We start from the raw sequence: 20,553 nt of genomic DNA on the forward strand, positions 1-20,553 counted from the left end.
CTGCAGATGCTGGAAAATCGAAAATAGACTAAAATGCTGGAGAAACTCAGCGGGTGAGGCAGCATCTATGTAACGAAGGAAATAGGCGACGTTTCGGGTTGAAACCCTTCTTCAGACTGCTGAGATACTCTAGTGCTTCCCGGAGCTCCCGCAACGCGACTTATCCAGCCCGTGTGCCGCGGGGTTGGAACGACCTGGAGCGGGGACGTACATTGCCCGGCACGGCTTCATGACCATGGGACATTCCAGCGCCCGCCGGGGGCTCCAACTTTGTGACTTTTAGACCGGGAGCGGGGCCGTAAATCGCCCGGCATGGTTAAAATGGCCGTGGGACTTATCATCGCCCGCCTGGGGCTTGGACATCGGGAGAGACATGGAGAACAGGGGAGAGAAAAGACTTTGCCTTCCATCACAGTGGGTCCACTGTGATGGATGTTTGTGTGAATTAAATTGTGTATGTCTAGGAAATTGTCTTTGTTTGTATGGCTGTGGAAACAGAATTTCATTTGAGCCTCACTGAGGCTCAAATGACAATAAATTGTATTGTATTGTATTGCTGTGTCTTTTCATTAGCTTTGAAACTCCTTCCACTCACCTGAAACTTATTTACTCTTGTTATTGAACTCCTACCATGAGAATAAGATTCTGACTGGCTACCCTTATAACCTCTTATAATTTTATCCTCCTTGGGTCACTACTTAGCCTCCCTGGCTCCAAGGAATTAAACTGTATATATTCAGTCTCTACTTGTAAACTAAAATCTTTCAAGCTTTAAAACTAGAACTCTTCTGCACTCTCTCCAGTGTAACCACATCCTTCCTACAATGTGACAACCGGAACTGCATAATAATCTGCAAGTGTGGTCCAACTAATGTTTAGTAAAGTTGCTGCATGATGTTTCAACATTTATATTCTATACTCTGACCTATAACGCCTTATGCCGCCTTCAGAATGCCATGCACCTGTGGTGCCACTTTTTCGGAAACTACGGACGTGAACCCAGGGTCCCTCTGTTCATCAACATTCCTTTGCACCTGACCAATATAATCCCAAACTGCACAACCTCACATTGGATAACCTTCCTTGCAATTAACCATACTGTCATACTCTATCGTTGTGGAGATGAAAGGATGGATGTAGGAAATTATTCAAGGACATTCTCAAAGCCTCTTTGAAGAAATCTAACATTCTCATTGATTCCAGACAATCTGTGGCCCACAATGACTCCAGGTGGAAAGGAACTTTCTAGCTGCTAGCTGGTGTTGAGAACATTGAGGCCATGCATTGGGAAGACATAGAGAACCTGTGTAAGTGGCAGATGGAGAAAACTGCCTCACAAGCCACCTCCTGCCCCATTTGGTGGAATAGTCTGTGGTTCACACTTTGACCTATTAGCTACTTCAGAATCAGATTGAAGCAACTCATCCTAGATCTGAGGCACTGTCAAACAGTCACAGTAAAAGATCCAGTTGCATTTTTTACAGTAGAATTCCTGGATTCTGGCAATATTTATCCCTCGACCAAGGTCGCTTAAAACAAGATTATCAGGTCATCATTACATGCTTGCTTATGAGGTCTTGTTGCACATTGGGAATAGGTTTTCCTACCTGAGTGACAAGAAGGTGCTTTGAAGCATTCTATGAAAGTCTCAAATTAAATCCAGTCTGTTTTACAGTCTGTCACATTTTAATTATATTTAGGGTTGCATTTCTTTTCATTTATGTGCTTTTTGATGGACTAAAAAAATGTATCAAAATGAAATGAACGATATAGAAGAATTTAGGAGTTTCACAAAAGGTTCTAAAACCGTAAAACATTGAAGCTGAATTTGGTCATTCAGCCCACTGAGTCTACTCCGCCATTTGATCATGGCTGTTCCATTTTTCCCTCTCAATCCCATTCTCCTGCCTTCTACCGGTAAGGTTTGACACCCTTACTAATCAAGAACCAATCAATCTCCACTTTAAAAATATCTAACGTCTTGTCCTCCATAACTGTCCGTGGCAATGAATTTCACAGATTCATCACCCAGTTCCTAAACCAAGGTTTGAGGAAAATTGAGTTCACCCGCTGTACAGTTGACGTTGATTCGGTGATTAGCAATTATAATTCAAGTAATCTAAATCTTTCTGCTCCTTCACGCTCTGTATTTCGTTAAACAAGATGGAACGATGGACAATCATACTAATTATGCTCAAGATCAAAATCATATAAAACATTTAAAATGTACGTCCTTTTCATAATCTGCTAATTAGTTTAATGTTCCACAGATATTTTTATCTTGATTATTACATGTTTTTGAGTATAGAAGCTGGGATGTAATGTTAAAATTGTACAAGGCATTGGTGAGACCAAATCTGGAGTATGGTGTACAATTTTGGTCGCCCAATTATAGGAAGGATGTCAACAAAATAGAGAGAGTACAGAGGAGATTTACTAGAATGTTACCTGGGTTTCAACAACTAAGTTACAGAGATAGGTTGAATAAGTTAGGTCTTTATTCTCTGGAGCGCAGAAGGATTAAGGGGGGACCTGATAGAGGTCTTTAAAATGATGAGAGGGATAGACAGAGTTGATGTGGACAACCTTTTCCCTTTGAGAATAGGGAAGATTCAAACAAGAGGACATGACTTCAGAATTAAGGGATAGAAGTTTAGGGGTAATATGAGGGGGAACTTCTTTACTCAGAGAGTGGTAGCAGTGTGGAATGAGCTTCCAGTGGAAGTGGTGGAGGCAGGTTCATTGGTATCATTTAAAAATAAATTGGATAGGCATATGGATGAGAAGGGAATGGAGGGTTTTGGTATGAGTGCAGGCAGGTGGGACTAAGGGGAAAATTTTTTTTGTTCGGCACGGAGTTGTAGGGCCGAGAGGGCCTGTTTCCGTGCTGTAATTGTTATATGGTTATATGGTTATTTTCTGTGTCCATGTAATACTGTGAATTGTTATGTGCTGTTATTGATGGCAAGGTTTTGTGAATCTGCGTTTGAAGATAAATGATTGTACCTTGTATAAATTGGAAGTCAAGGTTTCATAAATACAAGGAAAGCCTGTACTTAAGCCATATGTAGATAAGTAGAACAGTACAATATGGAATGGAAACAGGCCCTTTAGTCCACAGTGTCTGTGGTGAACATGATGATAAGTTAAATTAATCTCCTCTGCCTGCATATGATCTATATTGTTCCATTGCCTGCATATCCACCTGCCTATCTAAAAGTGTCTTAAATGCCACTTTCTGATCTGTCTTGAGCATTACCCTTGGCAGCTGTTCCAGGCACCCACCATTTCATGTGAGTCCAGGGGCCCCTAGAATAAAGGGGAGACAATTTAAGACTGAGGTGAGGAAAAACTTTTTCACCCACAGAGTTGTGAATTTGTGGAATTCCGTGCCACAGAGGGCAGTGGAGGCAAAATCGCTGGATGGATTTAAGAGAGAGTTAGTTAGAGCTCTAGGGGCTAGTGGAATCAAGGGATATGGGGAGGAGGGAAGCACGGGTTATTGATTGGGGACGATCGGCCATAGAAACATAGAAAATAGGTGCATGAGTAGGACATTCGGCCCTTCCAGCCTGCACCGCCATTCAATATGATCATGGCTGATCATCCAACTCAGTATTCCATACCTGCCTTCTCTCCATACTCCCTGATCCCTTTAGCCACAAGGGCCACATCTAACTCCCTCTTAAATATAGCCAATTAACTGGCCTCAACTACCTTCTGTGGCAGAATCACAATGATCACAATGAATGGCGGTGCTCGCTCGAAGGGCCGAATGGCCTCCTCCTGCAAGTATTTTCTATGTTTCTATGTATACAAATAAATTGTCCTGCACATTTCCTTTAATCTTATCCAATCTGACCTTAAAGCTATGCCCTTTAGACTTTGCCAATTACACCCTGGGAAAACTATTCTGACTGTGTACCTTATCCATGGGTAGGTAAGTTCTGAATCCAAACAATCAAGTCACCATGGATCCTATGCACATTAACAATGAAAAATGGCATAAAAAATATTTATCCTCCTGCCTTATTTGTAACATATAATCAGAAGCATCTGGAAAAATGTAGTTTTTAATGTATTTTGGCCATATGTGCTGTGATTTTTGTATTTCGTCTTTGTCTTAATTATTTAGGGACAATCTGGTTGAACAGATTTTTTTTGCCCATTAAAGACCTTAATGTTTACATGCAATTGCTAATGATCTCCTTCATTTGCAATATCTGCTGTGAATATAATAAAAACATATTATGCATTATGTCTGATTTGGCCTTCTATCATAATGCAAGTTCTTTCTGGTTTTCAAATTTATCTGCATCCCTTTCCAGTTAATTATTTGACTAATCTCTCAGTCCATGTCTGAGATTTCTTGATTGCACCTTAACATCATTCACACCCTTTACTTTACTTTCCTCCATTTGCTTATATTCTTTATTTCTATAAGCTTAAATCCAACCAGTAAGATGACATCTTTTGGATAATTGAATGCTTTTGTCAAGCAGTATTGTCCATCGGGACCTGTTGACGGTAATATTTTGAATGTGGACATGGATCAGGTTACTTAATTTCCTGACCAACGGACCACAATCAGTTAGGATGGTTGACAAATAATCTTCCAAGATAATAGAGAACACTGGTATCACGCAAGAATGCGTTCTCAGCCCCCTACTGTACCCCTTGTATACTTGTGCAGCCAAATGACAATCTAACTCGATTTACAAGCTCATAGATGACACCACTGTAGTGGGCTAGATATCAAATGATGACAAGATGGAGTACAGGAAGGCCATGGAGTGCCTCGTGACCTGGTGCCAAGCCATCAACCTCTCCCTCAATGTCAGCAAGCCAAAGGAGATTGTGATTGACTTCAGGAATCAAAGCAGTACACATAGTCTGGTATACAATGATGGTGCCAAAGTAGAGAAGGCCAAAAGCTGCAAGTTCTTAGGAATAAATATCATCAGCAATTTAGGCTTGCAAATGACAGGACTATCCCATTGAGGTCAACTGTATGTAACCAGGGTCTCAATATATCCAATCCAATCCAACTTTATTTGTTAAGCACTTTAAAAACAGCCAATGTTCACCAAAGTGCTGTACAGAAGAATAAACAAGACATCATAAACAGACACCATAACAGCTCGCATGAGGCGCAAAAATTACATATGAAATACAACAATAAATTAAAAGACATAAAACATGAGTAAAAATAATAGCCACGGAATAAAAGCAATCAAAAAATAAGAAATTAAATCAAGTAAATAAATAAAGTCGACATCTTACTGGGTATCAAAGGCCACGGAGAAGAGATGGGTTTTAAGAAGTGATTTAAAAACAGACAGAGAAGAGGCCTGTTTAATGTGGAGAGGCAGATCGTTCCATAATTTGGATGCCGACACAGCAAAGGCACGGTCCCCTCTGAGCTTCAGCTTAGTTTTAGGCCCAATATAGGATATTTTGGCTTGAGAGATGACACTGACATTGGTTTAGTTGTCCTTTCAGTGAATTTGGCAGATTTTACAGAGATGGCAATATGCACCTACATGTAAATTTACCAGCAACATAGTGGGAAATGTGCATTCCAATTGATAAGGTGTATTACTGATAACAGTTATATTTACAAAATATGGTATGGTTATAACAAACCACTTGGAACCGAATTGGCTTCAATCTTTTCAGATGTTTTCCCTTTCAGGATGCCTATATGGAAAAAGATTTGGGTGCATTGCCATGTTTAGAAACTGGGATAACAAGTTACACCACAGATGTTTTATACAAAATTGCCAGACTATTTTAAATTGCAGGCACCCTTTTATATCCATGGGTGAGATGTTGGAAGACTTATGGGTGACTAATGTTCTGCCTCTATTTCAGAAAATGTGCAAGGAAATGTCTGGGAACCCAGACCGATGAGCTTAACATCAGTGGTGGGAAAGGTATTGGAGGAGATTCTGAGATGTGATCTGCATGGATTTGGAAAGGCAGTGACTGATTAGGGGTAGACACAAAATGTTGGAGTAACTCAGTCGGTGAGGCAGCATCTCAGGAGAGAAGGAATGGGCGATGTTTTTGGTCGAGACCCTTCTTCAGACTGATGTCAGGGGAGGGGGCGGGACAAAGACAGAATGTAGGCGGAGACCATAAGACTAGTGGGAGAATTGGAAGGAGAAGGGGATGGAGAGAGAAAGCAAGTATCTGAAGTTAGAGAAGTCAATGCTCATACTGCCGGGGTGTAAACTACCCAAGCAAAATATGAGGTGCTGTTCCTCCAATTTGCGCTGGGCCTCACTCTAACAATGGAGGAGGCCCAGGACTAAAAAGGCAGATTGGGAATAGGAGAGGGAGTTGAAATGCTGTGCCACCGGGAGATCAGCTAGGTTAAGACGGATTGAGCGGAGATATTCAGCGAAACGATCGCCGAGCCTGCTCTTGGTCTCGCCGATGTAGAGAAGTAGACTGATTACAGGTAGCCATCATGGTTTTGTGTGTGGGAAGTCGTGTTTAACGAATTAGATTTATTTTTGGAAGAGGTGACCAACAATATTGATGAGAACAGTTTGGTTGATGTTGCAAGGTTTTTTACATGACATTGTATGGTAGGTTGATTTTGAAAGTTAGATCACATTGGACCCAGAGTGTGCTAGCCAATTGGATACAAAAAGGGCTGGAAGGTTCGAGACAGGTTGATGGTAGAAGGATATTTTTCTGAAGACTGGAGGCCTTTAACAAGTGGTGCGCCACAGGGATTGGTCCGCTATTGTTTGTTATAATGTTAACAATTTGGATGTGAATATATGTGGCCTGGTTGGTGAGTTTGGGCATGACATTAAAATTGATGGTATAAAGGATATTGGAAGTGATTATTTTACAGTACAGCAGAATCATGATCAATGAGCCAATGGGCTGAGGAATGACAGATTTAATTTGATTCAGATGAATGCAAGGCATTGCATTTTGGTAAGACAGACCAGACAGGACTTGCACAGTAAATGGTAAGGCCCCCGGGAATGTGCTAGAACTGAGATCTAGGGGGTGCAGGTACATTGTAAAAAAACAAAGAGTTAGCTCTTTAACTTGGATGTCACTTAAGTTGACAAGCAATGACTCCCACCTGGTTTGATGAGAATGCTGTGTATAATCAGGCTAATTAAACTTCTGGAGCTTGAGAATTGTATCTTGTTGGGTCATTCCTTGTCCATTGGCCGACAAGCAAACATTTTTTGCAAAAGAAATTGAACAACCAGGCATTCACCTGGCCAAATTATGTGAACAGGCTTCAACTTTTAAATATTGGTTAAATGCTGTGATTCACAACTTCTGGTAGCCCAGGTAAGTGCAGTTTAAAAAGCAGAGGTGTTAGCAAAGCAGAATTTAGCACAAGTATTTAGCTTCTTGTCTTGCAGCAGGATTAATATTGTGATTATATTTGGGGTATCAGCATGGTTACATTTTCATTTATCCTGTTCCTTTAATTATAACTCCACCATCTACCAGTGATATATTTTAACACCATGTGGTTGTATTAATTACAAATGGATTTCCTGTTCCTGTAGGTACATATACATTCCTTTGGGAGGCTCACGGCATGGATTACTACGAATGATGTTCTCCTCTGCAATGGCTTTCGGCTTTGTATGCTACTGGCATGGTGGCCATAGCTTCATGTTGAACTGGGCAGTCATGAACTGGGTTGGAGTAATGATAGAAAATATACTGAAGATGATCTGTTCCTTTTCATCCACACAAGAGATAATTGTAAGTGCCACATCTATGTATTCATGTATGAAACTATTGCATGGCTTTAATTTGCTCTTTATTTTAAATGCTTGAAATTTGCCATTTAAACTTAGAAATTATTTATTGGTCCTCTACTGATGTGGTAAAACCATATGGGGAAAGGTAGCTAAATATATTGATATCTCGATTGATCAATCTTCCTCCATATTAATGCAGTTTTTATGCACATGCAAATGCAAGCTAAATGCAAAGTGATTATTGTTGTAGTGGCAGTGGGTGGTGGTGGTGGTGGAGATTGATGTTGGGTTAGATGGTTGAAAATATTTTTATATTTACAGGCTGCTTTCATGTTGAGTTTAGAGAGACAACGTGGAAACAGGCCCTTTAATCCACCGAGTACACCCTGACCAAGGTCACCCATACACTAGTTCTATCCTACACACTAAGCTAATTAGCCCACAAATCTGCACATCTTTGGAATGTGGGATGAAAAGAAGCACCCAGAGAAAACCCAAGTGGTCACACGTGGAATGTACAAACTCTGTACAGATAGTACCTTTGGTCAGGATTGAACCTGGGTCTCTGGCGCCGTATGGCAGCAGCTCGACCACTGACCCACGGTGCCATTCCACAGTGGTGTCTCTTTCAATTATTTAATAAAATTTGATAATAAACAAGTTTGGTATTCCGACTGCGATGTCTCTCCGCCGGTCCAATATTTCCCCCCCAGCGTCTGCCACTCGCATCTGCCCCCTCTATCTCGCTGTTACACCCCGCACTCCCGCTACCTGGAATATTTTTACACATAAATCATGAATAAAAATAAGAATTTAAACATAGTTTATAGAGTCAGCACTTCCTTTGCTTTTTCCTTATAGCGAGTGGCCTTTGACAAATCCCATGATTCCTTTCGTTTTTCGGAAAACCGAACTCGCTCATTGAATGTACATTTTTAGGATCATCTAAGTGCCCATCAAATTCCAAAATGGTACCTTTTGTCCTTGTACTGACATTGTCATATTATTAGGGACATTAGATTCAGATTCAATTTTAATTGTCAGTTTGGTACATACAGTACAGACAACGAAATGCGATGTGTCTCCCCGGGTCCAATGAATTTCCTCTAGGCGTATGTAGAGTTTCTGACCCCAGTAATCAGTTTGTGCCCTGCCCCCCATGCAGCTGTGATCAAGCCTATGGGCACTCTTTATTTTTGACATAAATCATGAAGAAAAAATATGAACCATTTAAAGGATAGTTTTATAGAATCACACTTCGTTTGCTTTTTCCTTATAGCGAGTGACCTTTGACAAATCCCATGATTCCTTTCGTTTTTCGGAAAACCGAACTCGCTCATTGAATGTACATTTTTAGGACCATCTAAGTGCCCATCAAATTCCAAAATGGTACCTTTTGTCCTTGTACTGACATTGTCATATTATTAGGGACATTAGCTTGTATGCAGTGAATGTCCTCTAGGAGTATGTAGAGTTTACAGACGGCAGTAATCAGTTTGTGGCCCTGCCATGCTTGAGCTGTGATCAAGCCAATGGGCACTCTTTACTTGATTTGACAAATTCAGTAGTAAGAAGAACAATATGAGCACCATTTAAGGACAGCATCAACGACTTACACATGAGCTGGTTGCATTTCTCTTGCTACAATTCCACAAGAATGATATGGCAAGTGTCCTGACTTTAAGGCATTTACACAAAACAGTTACTTCCAAATGTGAATGCATATTAATAGGGGTGCAACTGCAATTTTATTTCCTCTTTATGAAGAACAGTAGTGATACCAACTGTTGATCGGACTTTACTGACATTACCTTGCACTAAACATTCTCCCTCTCCCCAGACCACTTCCTTATCTCTGTATCTCCCTCTCCACTGACTCAGTCTGAAGAAGGGTCTCAACCTGAAACATCACCCATTCCTTGTATCCAGAGATGCTGCCTGTCCTGCTGAGTTACTCCAGCTAAAAGACAATACATGATTACAATCGAGCCATTGGCAGAGTATATGTAATCATGTATTGTCATACCGCTTTCTGGTTAGCATGCAACAAAAGCTTTTCATTGTACCTTGATACGTGACAATAAACTAAACTGTACTGAAACATTGCGTTAAAACTGTGCACTTGCCCACTGTTTTATAAAAAAAATTCATGTTGCAGAAAATGGCAGAAGAATATTATCAATTTAAGTGGAGCTTTGCTCCTCTGCTGGACAATTGTTATTTCTTTAGAGATTTATTTGTTTCCTAGAGCTGTATGTGAAATAAATTCAAAATAGCTTTTTTTAAATGAATAATTTATCAACATTGAGTTTTTGAACAGTAACAAAAATTACTAGCCAGTAAAATTAGAACCAGTAGCCTCATGATAGTTGTGCAACTTAGGGTATGGCAATATGGACTGTCAGAATCTTGGGTTCAGTCTCAATTCAAACACCTGTATGGCGACCTGACAAAAGTATCCTTTGTGTGGGGCATTAAACCCAAGCTCAACATTTTTTGGGGGATATGCGAAAGTGGTATTTTCTAGATTGTAGTTAAATGCTCCTCAATAAGCACACTTCAAAATTTGACCTATTTGTGCTTGAGTTTCATGTATTAATCATGCACTTAGAATGAGTTTTAGCTACCATTTCATGTTGATGTTCCATTCACTGGTGAACTGGATCAATCATTTACTGTAACAATTCATCCTAATCCAGCTTTCGTATAAATTCATAGGAGCAGAATTAGGACATTTGGCTCATCGCCTACTCCACCATTCTATTATGGCTGATCTATCTTTCCCTCTCAACTCCATTCTCGTGCCATTACACCATGACCTTTAACACCCTTACTAATCAGGAACCTGTCAATCTCTGCTTTTAAAATAGCCAAAGATTTGGCCTGCGCAGCCGTCTGCGGCAATGAATTCCACAGATTCACCACCCTCAGGCGAAAGAAATTCTAGGACATCTGCAGCGACAGATTTTTATATCATTTAAGAGATTACTCCCTCTAGCCACTTAAGAGACAACATGGCTTTAGGAGAATGTCGTATTACGCATGTGAGCCCTCCATGAGACTTTCAGAGCTTCTCAAAAGATAAACCTTCATAACAGTCCCAATGATTAATAGTTTCATTATTGTTGAAGAAAAACAGTAAGATATTCATCCAACCTTCTTCTCTGACTCGTACACGTTAATCTTCGTCAAACTCCAGCATATCGCTTTTAAACGTTAGGAAACACCTCGTGTCTCGGGTGTACCTTCTGCCAAGTAGCTCTAAAACTAAAGCTTCTGCGCAAGAAACCCAGCAGCAAACACGCCCCTGACTAAGTAATAAAATCCCACCCACATAATTACGGGCAGACTAAAATTTAAAGACAAATGCCATAATTAATGACACACAAAATAAGCCAAATGGCCACTACAACCTCTTCTTTCTAAAGGTACATCCTTTTATTCTGAGGCTGTGCTCTCTGGTCCTAGATTCTCCCACTAGTAGAAACATCCTCTCCATATCCCCTCTATCCAGGCCTTTCATTATTTAGTAAGTTTCAATGAAGTTCCCCTTCATCGATCTAAATTCCAGCGAGTACTGGCCCAGAAAAGTCAAATACTCATTATTCATTTTCCCATTCATCCCCAGGATCATTCTGCTCTGCACCTTCTCTAACACCAGCACTTCCCTTCTGAGATGTGGGGCCCAAAACTGCTCAGAATACTCTAAATGTGGTCTGACTAGCAATACATCCCTGTTTTTATATTCTAATCATCTCAAATTGAATGCTAAAGGGGCTGTCCCACTGTACGAGCTAATTCAAGAGTTCGCCCAAGTTTCCCCTGATTCGAACTCGGAGAATTACGGTAATAGCTGCTCGTAGGTACTTGGGGCTCTCGTGAACATTTTTCAACATGTTGAAAAATCTTCACTAGTCTTCACGTGCTTACCGCTTTTCCCGAGTACCTGCCATTAGCGCTACGAGCTGCTAAGAGACGTCCCGAGCTCCGACGTACATTCTACGTGCTTACCACGAGTTTGATTTTTTTTAAAACTCGGGAGAGCTCTTGAATTACCTCGAACAGTGGGACAGGCCCTTAACATTGGATTTGCCTTCCTTACAAACAATTTGACTCTAAATTAACCTTTTGTGAATCCTGCACCAGCACTCCCAAGTCTCTTTGCACCTCCAATTACTGAATCCTCTCCCCATTTAGAAAATAGTCTATGGCTTTATTCGTACCACCAAGGTGCATAACTGCACACTTTGCTATGCTGTATTCCATCTGCCACTTATTTGCCTGCTCTTCCAACCTGCCAGCCTTCTGCAGACTCCTGCACTCTTTACACAACCTCCCTCTCAACCTATTTAAATGTAATTTGCAAACTTAGACACAAAGCCATCAATTCCATTTCATGCACACGATAACTTTTACTTGGCCATAGCCTGCTGTGGAGAGATCCCTAATTTTACTGATCCACTTTAGTTCTGGCGCCAAAGAAGCAAAGCCTGCCTGTCTCGGGTGCAACTGATGACTGAAAAATTCACTCTTCTATGTTGTATGATTCGGGGGAGATTGGGCACAGAACTGAACAACACATTTTACACAGGTCCCTTACAGTTTATGTGTGTTTGATTTATGCATTTTTTAAATTACGTGCCTGTTTCTTTATAATCAAAGCTTGGTATTTTCCCAATAATCCGCTCAAATTTACTGCTGCCAGCGAAGTTGCATATGTGCTTAATTTACGTGTTTTTGAATTGTGCGCTGTTTTTCAAGCATGTAACCCGTTAATTTAAAAGCACCCTTTAAAAATATTCTCACAATATTAGTTTTCTCTTTTGATTTGTCCTTTGCACTAAACGCAAAAACAAATGTTGGCCTTAAAGTGCCTGCGGTCCAATTTTAGAGTATACTATGTATGACTCCTCTGTAAATATTAACAAAAAATATAATCTCATATTTGAACCATAAACCAGTTTTATATATTTTAGTGTTCTTCTTATAGAAACATAGAAACATAGAAATTAGGTGCAGGAGTAGGCCATTCGGCCCTTCGAGCCTGCACCGCCATTCAATATGATCATGGCTGATCATCCAACTCGGTATCCCGTACCTGCCTTCTCTCCATACCCCCTGATCCCCTTAGCCACAAGGGCCACATCTAACTCCCTCTTAAATATAGCCAATGAACTGGCCTCAACTACCCTCTGTGGCAGAGAGTTCCAGAGATTCACCACTCTCTGTGTGCAAAAAGTTCTTCTCATCTCGGTTTTAAAGGATTTCCCCCTTATCCTTAAGCTGTGACCCCTTGTCCTGGACTTCCCTAACATCGGGAACAATCTTCCTGCATCTAGCCTGTCCAACCTCTTAAGAATTTTGTAAGTTTCTATAAGATCCCCTCTCAATCTCCTAAATTCTAGAGAGTATAAACCAAGTCTATCCAGTCTTTCTTCATAAGACAGTCCTGACATCCCAGGAATCAGTCTGGTGAACCGTCTCTGCACTCCCTCTATGGCAATAATGTCCTTCCTCAGATTTGGGACCAAAACTGTACGCAATACTCCAGGTGTGGTCTCACCAAGACCCTGTACAACTGCAGTAGAACCTCCCTGCTCCTATACTCAAATCCTTTTGCAATGAAAGCTAACATACCATTCGCTTTCTTTACTGCCTGCTGCACCTGCATGCCTACCTTCAATGACTGGTGTACCATGACACCCAGGTCTCGCTGCATCTCCCCCTTTCCCAATCGGCCACCATTTAGATAATAGTCTGCTTTCTCGTTTTTGCCACCAAAATGGATAACCTCACATTTATCCACATTATACTGCATCTGCCAAACATTTGCCCACTCACCCAGCCTATCCAAGTCACCTTGCAGTCTCCTAGCATCCTCCTCACAGCTAACACTGCCCCCCAGCTTAGTGTCATCCGCAAACTTGGAGATATTGCCTTCAATTCCCTCATCCAGATCATTAATATATATTGTAAATAGCTGGGGTCCCAGCACTGAGCCTTGCGGTACCCCCACTAGTCATTGCCTGCCATTGTGAAAAGGACCCGTTTACTCCTACTCTTTGCTTCCTGTTTGCCAGCCAGTTCTCTATCCACATCAATACTGAACCCCCAATGCCTTGTGCTTTAAGTTTGTATACTAATCTCTTATGTGGGACCTTTTCGAAAGCCTTCTGGAAGTCCAGAGACACCACATCCACTGGTTCTCCCCTATCCACGCTACTAGTTACATCCTCGAAAAATTCTATAAGATTCGTCAGACATGATTTACCTTTCGTAAATCCATGCTGACTTTGTCCAATGATTTCACCACTTTCCAAATGCGCTGCTATCCCATCTTTAATAACTGACTCTAGCAGTTTCCCCACTACCGATGTTAGACTAACTGGTCTGTAATTCCCCATTTTCTCTCTCCCTCCCTTCTTAAAAAGTGGGGTTACGTTTGCTACCCACCAATCTTCAGGAACTACTCCAGAATCTAAATAGTTTTGAAAGATTATTACTAATGCATCCACTATTTCTGGAGCTACTTCCTTAAGTACTCTGGGATGCAGCCTATCTGGCCCTGGGGATTTATCGGCCTTTAATCCATTCAATTTACCCAACACCACTTCCCGGCTAACCTGGATTTCACTCAATTCCTCCAACTCCTTTGACCCGCGGTCCCCTGCTATTTCCGGCAAATTATTTATGTCTTCCTTAGTGAAGACGGAACCAAAGTAGTTATTCAATTGGTCCGCCATATCCTTGTTCCCCATGATCAACTCACCTGTTTCTGACTGCAAGGGACCTACATTTGTTTTAACTAATCTCTTTCTTTTCACATATCTTGTCGCATTATGACAGTGTTCATGTTGAGCTGGGGGACACGCTGGAATGTAATAGCAGGAACATTTTTCCATTTTATAATAAATTTGCTGTGACATTTCTCATAGGACCTGGAGAGATAGCAACATTAACCGGTGATGCAAAAGTAGTTATTATAGTCTAAAAATAGAGGCTGTAGCTATATAATTATTAGATAAAGAAATGGCCAAAATATGAATGAGTCAGCTTGAAAATGAAAGAAGTTGACCATGTAGAAGTAAATAATTGGAATAGATTCTGGGTGAAAAAGCATGAGATGACTATGATGGGTGGCTGAACCCAGTTTTTTTCTTATAGTATTTATGTTTTTATGTCTTTAGGAAAAATTGTTGTCAACCACAATGCAACGCCGAGTTCATGGAGCCTTGGGGAGTGTTGCCACAACTCTACTCATTTTATCCAACTTGGTATTTCTTTGTGGAAATGAAGTGGGGCAGATCTATTGGAACCGAACATTTATACAAGGTAACTAGATTACAATTAAAACAAGATAAATAGTAATTATTTGCTGAGATTTTTTTACCCCTGAAAATCTAAAGGGCATGGCAATTGAACAAATAAATTATTTTGTGTTCCAATTGCATTGATACCGTAAAAGATATTTAGAAATGTGGAGCAAAGTGTATTATTTATTTATCGATGACTCTAAACATATAATTAAAGCAGAGCATGTTGAGTTAAAACAGTGAGAGATGGATTTTTAAATTATTATTACAAGATGTCAAATTCAAAAACATTGTTATAAAACTAACACCAAAAAATGGGTAAAATTAATTATGGATTGAATATTTTCAGTTAATTAGTGATATTTTACATAATCATAAATACTCTATAAATGGTAGTTTGTTTTCTGCCTCAATGTTTATCTTATTTATGTAGAGGAACAAATGTAAAAACACGTATTGAGGATTTGTTGAACTTGGATTGTTATATACTTGGGCTTTTTATACAATTTACTGTGTCAAAAGTGTTCCTCAGAGTGAAATGTATTTGTGATATGAAACTATTAGGAAGAGGAATGGTATGTTCTGCCATTTAAGTGTACAAAGGCGCCTCCTTTCAATTCCATCCATCCTGCATAACCATACCTTTTGGGAAGAGTGTTATTCATATTCATTGAGCAATGTGAATGAGGAAGCGATGATGGTCACAGAAGCTAGAAAATACTCTTAGAATGTAAACGACATACAATTGCAGCTGAAGAATAAGACACTTCACTTTACTGCTACATTTACTTTTTACAAATCATTGACTTTAAATACATAATATTTGTCTAATTTTTAAATCGTTAACTAAACCAAGTGGATATAACTATAGTAAAATAAAGTCTGCATTATGCATAGATGATTCTGAAACAGTTTGGTTAACAATTATAATAATTCTTAATTGCTGTTTTACTCCTGGTTACTGTCATCAAAACATTAATTCACAGATACTGCTAAAAGTGGGGTATCATCCAACTAATCACTATATAACAGGTGCAATGGGATTCCTGGAATTGTTTTAATAAACACAATTCTATCAGCAGACATCAAATGTTTGTGACAACTGAGGCAAATCGATTTAATGTGTCAGACGCCGTTACTTAAATGTCTTGCTTGTAAAGTAAATGGAAGTTATTTCTGAATGTGATAAAATGTAAAGTAGGACATAAGAACCTCTGGATTTTCAGGGGAATAGAAATGCTTCCAGCTCAATGGTCTTTCCACCTTTGACACCGGGGTTGTCCTCGTTGACCCGATCATTCATCTCGCTCTGATCAATTTTGTTCCAGCATCTTGATGTTTTTGAAGTTATTTAATGCTGAAGTCAATGAGTTAGACTGAAGTGATAATGCCTAGCTCAGCTACAAATTACATTTTTTTTTACAGTTAGATTTTGTATCTTTTCATATCTCTCGTTTCCCCTCTCGCCTAACTCTCGGCTTGAAGAAGGGTCTCGACTTGAAATGCCACCTATTCCTTTTCTCCACACATGCTGCCTGACCGCTGAGTTACTCCATCTTTTTGTTTCAATCTTCAGTGTAAACCAGCATCTGCAGTTCCTTTTTACACATGCGTAGATTAGATTCTGAACACTTCCTGGAAAATTCATTGCCTTGAATACTGGAAAGGAGGAGCTTGTTTTTAAACAGTAGATTTGTGGCGCTACCTGGTGGTTAGGTCACTTGCTTTGTGAACCCTCGGCAGTCGGGATTAGGGTCACGTGACTGGGTAATGGCGGAAAAGAGTTTGATGATCACATTGAATGGTGGTGCTGGCTCGAAGGGCCGAATGGCCTTCTCCTGCACTTATTGTCTATTGTCACGAGGTTTAAGGGTGTGCCCTAGTATAAGTATTAAAAAAAAAATTGTTTAAACATGGTCTCTTTTCCAAAATCTGCAAGGTGCTCCTGTAAATGGGAGGCAATTAAATATATACAGGGTAGTAAAACACATTTGTAAGGCTTACATTTATATGCATGACATGTAAAATGTGGTTAGCATGAAATTTCTTATGCAAGTTATTTTGTTTACAGTTGGACAGTACCTGCTCTTTCCCCCTTTTTCAAGTCCAAGAATGATTTATAGGATTGGTCAACATTATTAAAAAAAACTCTGCACATTTCTTTACCACCACATATTTAGTTCTTTCAGAGGAATATTTTCCCTGTTGTCTTCTACTGAAATCCCCTTCCCAATCTTTATTGCTCTAGCATTCTCACACAGCAGTAACCATCCCACACCAAAACTTTAAGAATTGCATTGCACATCTGTCTCTCTGTAGCAGTGTGTTGAAACGCATGCTGCAAAATGAGAATTTTGACTGATTGCTTTTGGAACAGAAAATTGTTCCTCTTTATTACAGATCTAAGGTTTTTTTAAATTATAATAATGAAAGATAATGTGAAGCAAATGCTATAATGTTGAAAGGGTTACTGGAGTTGGGAGATCTGGGGTGCAGTTGCATAAATCTTTGAAGATGGCATAGAAAGTTGAGAAACCAATTTAAAACAAACTATAAGCTCATTGGCATTATTAATAGCAGATTTGAATACAAAAGTAGAATAGTTAAGCTAAGCCTAACATGATTAGCAGCTCAGAATTTGTCGTCATTTGTGAAGCAACAGCATTTACCAATAATGCCAAAAAGCTACTCAAACATTCTGTGTGATTATTGAGCAAAATTCTTCTTTTTCAGTATCACTGGGATCTCTTATGGGCAGCAGCTGTGATCTCACCAAACTGCCCTTTGTATTAAGTAATTTTCCCTATTTTACCAGGAAGGGAAAAATGCTAAATGTTTAACTAATATTTTAAGCATTCTATAATGCATGAAAAATCAGGATTGCATAATTATGCACAAGATTAATCTTGAATTCAAAATGTATTTATTTTTTAAACTGTTAAAGTTCATTGTGTTTGGATATATTTCTGCGGAAATTGCAACTATGATATTAATCAGTAAATATGATTTGGTGTGCTTGCCACCAAATCATATTTACTGATATATGATTCATACATTTTCATATATCATATATTTTCATATATCAAAGCATACATTTTCAGGAGATATTTTTCCTGTGAGAATATTACCTGATCTTGCAAACTTTAGGCTTTTTGCGATACAAAGTGAAATGGAGAGCAGGGCTTTAACTTCAGGATGCTAGTAATTAACTGCACACCAGAGTGGTTGCTGTATACATCACATCAAAGATGGTGAATGCTGATAGTTTTGCCTTAACAACTGCAGAATCCAGTCCATTGTATTCAGTCCTGGGTACAGCAATATAAGAATTGTATCAAAATATACAATAGTACCAGAGATACAAGTCTTCAGTTATGTGACTGAACAGGAGAAGCTAAAACGATTATCATTGGAGCAGAAAAAATACTGAGGGGAGATTAAACTCATATATTCAAAGTCATGATTGGTTTTGATAGAGTAAATCGGGCAAAACTGCTTCTAGTGGTTGGACAAATAACTGGGGGAACTGAGGTAATCGGTAAAGGAACAGGAAATGACATGAGGATGCATAATACAGAGCAAGTTGTTGTGCTTTGGAATGGGCTACCTGAAAGATTAGTTGAAGGTTCAATGCAAAGTGAAGAAAATGAAATAAATTGGGTCATACTCCTAAGGAATTGACAGTACATGATGGGCTGAATGATTTCTTTTCACATTGTAATTATTTTAATTCAATGGAAACTACTTTAAAAGTACTTGCATAGTTGTAACAAATTTTGAGAGATGCTCTAATCTATCTTATCACCATTTGGCTTTATTTTGTGTCATTATTTATGGCATTTGCCTTTAAATTTTAATCTGCCCGTGATTATGTGTGTGAGATTTATTACGTAGTCGGTGGCGTGCTTGTTGCTGGGTTTCTTGCGCAGAAGCTGTTAGCTAGTTAGTTTAGTTTTAGAGCTCAACATGGCTAGAAGGAATACCCTATGACCATGTGGAGTTTTGCCTAGACGGGAGGAGTTTTCTAACATTTAAAAGTAATATGCTGGAGTTTGACGAAGATTAAAGTGTACGAGTCAGAGATGAAGGTTGAATGAATATCTTACTGTTTTTCTTCAACAATAAAGAAACTATTAATCAAAAGATTGTGCTATGAAGATTTATCTTTCGAGAAGCTCTGAAAGTCTCACGGAGAGCTCACATGCGTAATACGACATTCTCCTAAACCCATGTTATCTCTTAAGTGGCTAGAGGGAGTAATCTCTTGAACGATATAATAATCTGCCGCTACATCGAGTCGAAGGATACCTCTGACAGGAGGTGTGCCAAGTCCCAGAAGACGGACAGAAGATAAGGCCATGGATCTCGGGAGAGATTCGGCCAGAAGACCGGTTCCAGCTGAGGAACTGAAGACAATAGATCTCGGTCAGCGGTGGCTTAGAGGTTTATCGACAGCGACACAACTTATCTGAAGATTGAAGACCTTATCACGAAATCATGAGTAGAAGCAACTATTTTACTTCAGAAAACCAGATGTTCGACCTTGAGTTGTTTCGAAGACAAGATAAGACATGTTCCTTTTGAACTAACATCATTATTAACTTTGAAGATATTGTGGATGTTGTCTGAAGATCCAATTTGTTATATTTTCTTATCTAATGTTTTGGAATATATGCTCTGATGTTTATCAACAAGACTAAAGCAAATTGAAGAAGTCCTTGTTCATCCAATTTGAAGATTTAGTAATCTGCCAAGACCTGTTTAAAATGGAGCAAGATGGAACAGGTGAGTCAGAAGAGCCTGTGGGTGAGATGAGAGAAGTCAAACTCAGGCCAAGGACAAGCAGCTTACCTGGAAAGACTGAGAATGAGAGAAACTCAATATGGGCACAAGTTAACAGGTCAATTAAAAGCTACAGAAAACTCGTGTATCTAGAAGGAGCAGGTAAAGCCTGAGGTGCAATTCTGAAATAAACCGAGAAGGAAAGAAACAAGTTATGGAAGAAGATACCAAAGCTATTTGATGGCCTGAAGGAACTAATGGAATCAGATTACAACGTGAACAAGGTGAAAGATAAGTTAGACCAGATATGCAGCTTTGGTAAAGAGCTTGGAGATAAGCAGAATGCACTGCTGGATTCAGAGCCATCTCAGGAACAATGCGAAAGACACACCCAGTGGTATGAGGAAAGGGTGAAGTTATTCAATGATTCCATGGAAGATGCCAGAAGATGGTAGCTGACTCCCATGGCTATCTGGATGACACTTCTTCCCACCCTGCTTCCTGTAACGACTCCATCCCCTACTCCCAATTCCTCCGTCTACGCCGCATCTGCACCCAGGATGAGGTGTTCCACACCAGGGCATGGGAGATGTCCTCATTCTTCAGGGAATGGGGGTTCCTCTCTTCTACCATAGATGAGGCTCTCGCCAGGGTCTCTTCTATACCCCGTGACTCTGCTCTCACTGCCCATCCCCCCCACTTGT

General features: G+C 39.8%; 1 protein-coding gene across 1 annotated transcript in view; it reads left to right on the forward strand.

Annotated features, from left to right (window-relative positions):
* hhat (hedgehog acyltransferase) overlaps nt 1–20,553 on the forward strand; it is a 170,483-nt gene that overhangs the window by 79,759 nt on the left and 70,171 nt on the right. The window contains exons 9-10 of the mRNA XM_055640018.1: nt 7,554–7,755; nt 14,942–15,086. Coding sequence (XP_055495993.1) covers nt 7,554–7,755; nt 14,942–15,086 — 347 coding nt within the window. The remainder of the gene's footprint in view (nt 1–7,553; nt 7,756–14,941; nt 15,087–20,553) is intronic.

The sequence above is a fragment of the Leucoraja erinacea genome, chromosome 8, assembly GCF_028641065.1.
Source record: "Leucoraja erinacea ecotype New England chromosome 8, Leri_hhj_1, whole genome shotgun sequence".
Taxonomy (NCBI): Eukaryota; Metazoa; Chordata; class Chondrichthyes; order Rajiformes; family Rajidae; genus Leucoraja; species Leucoraja erinaceus.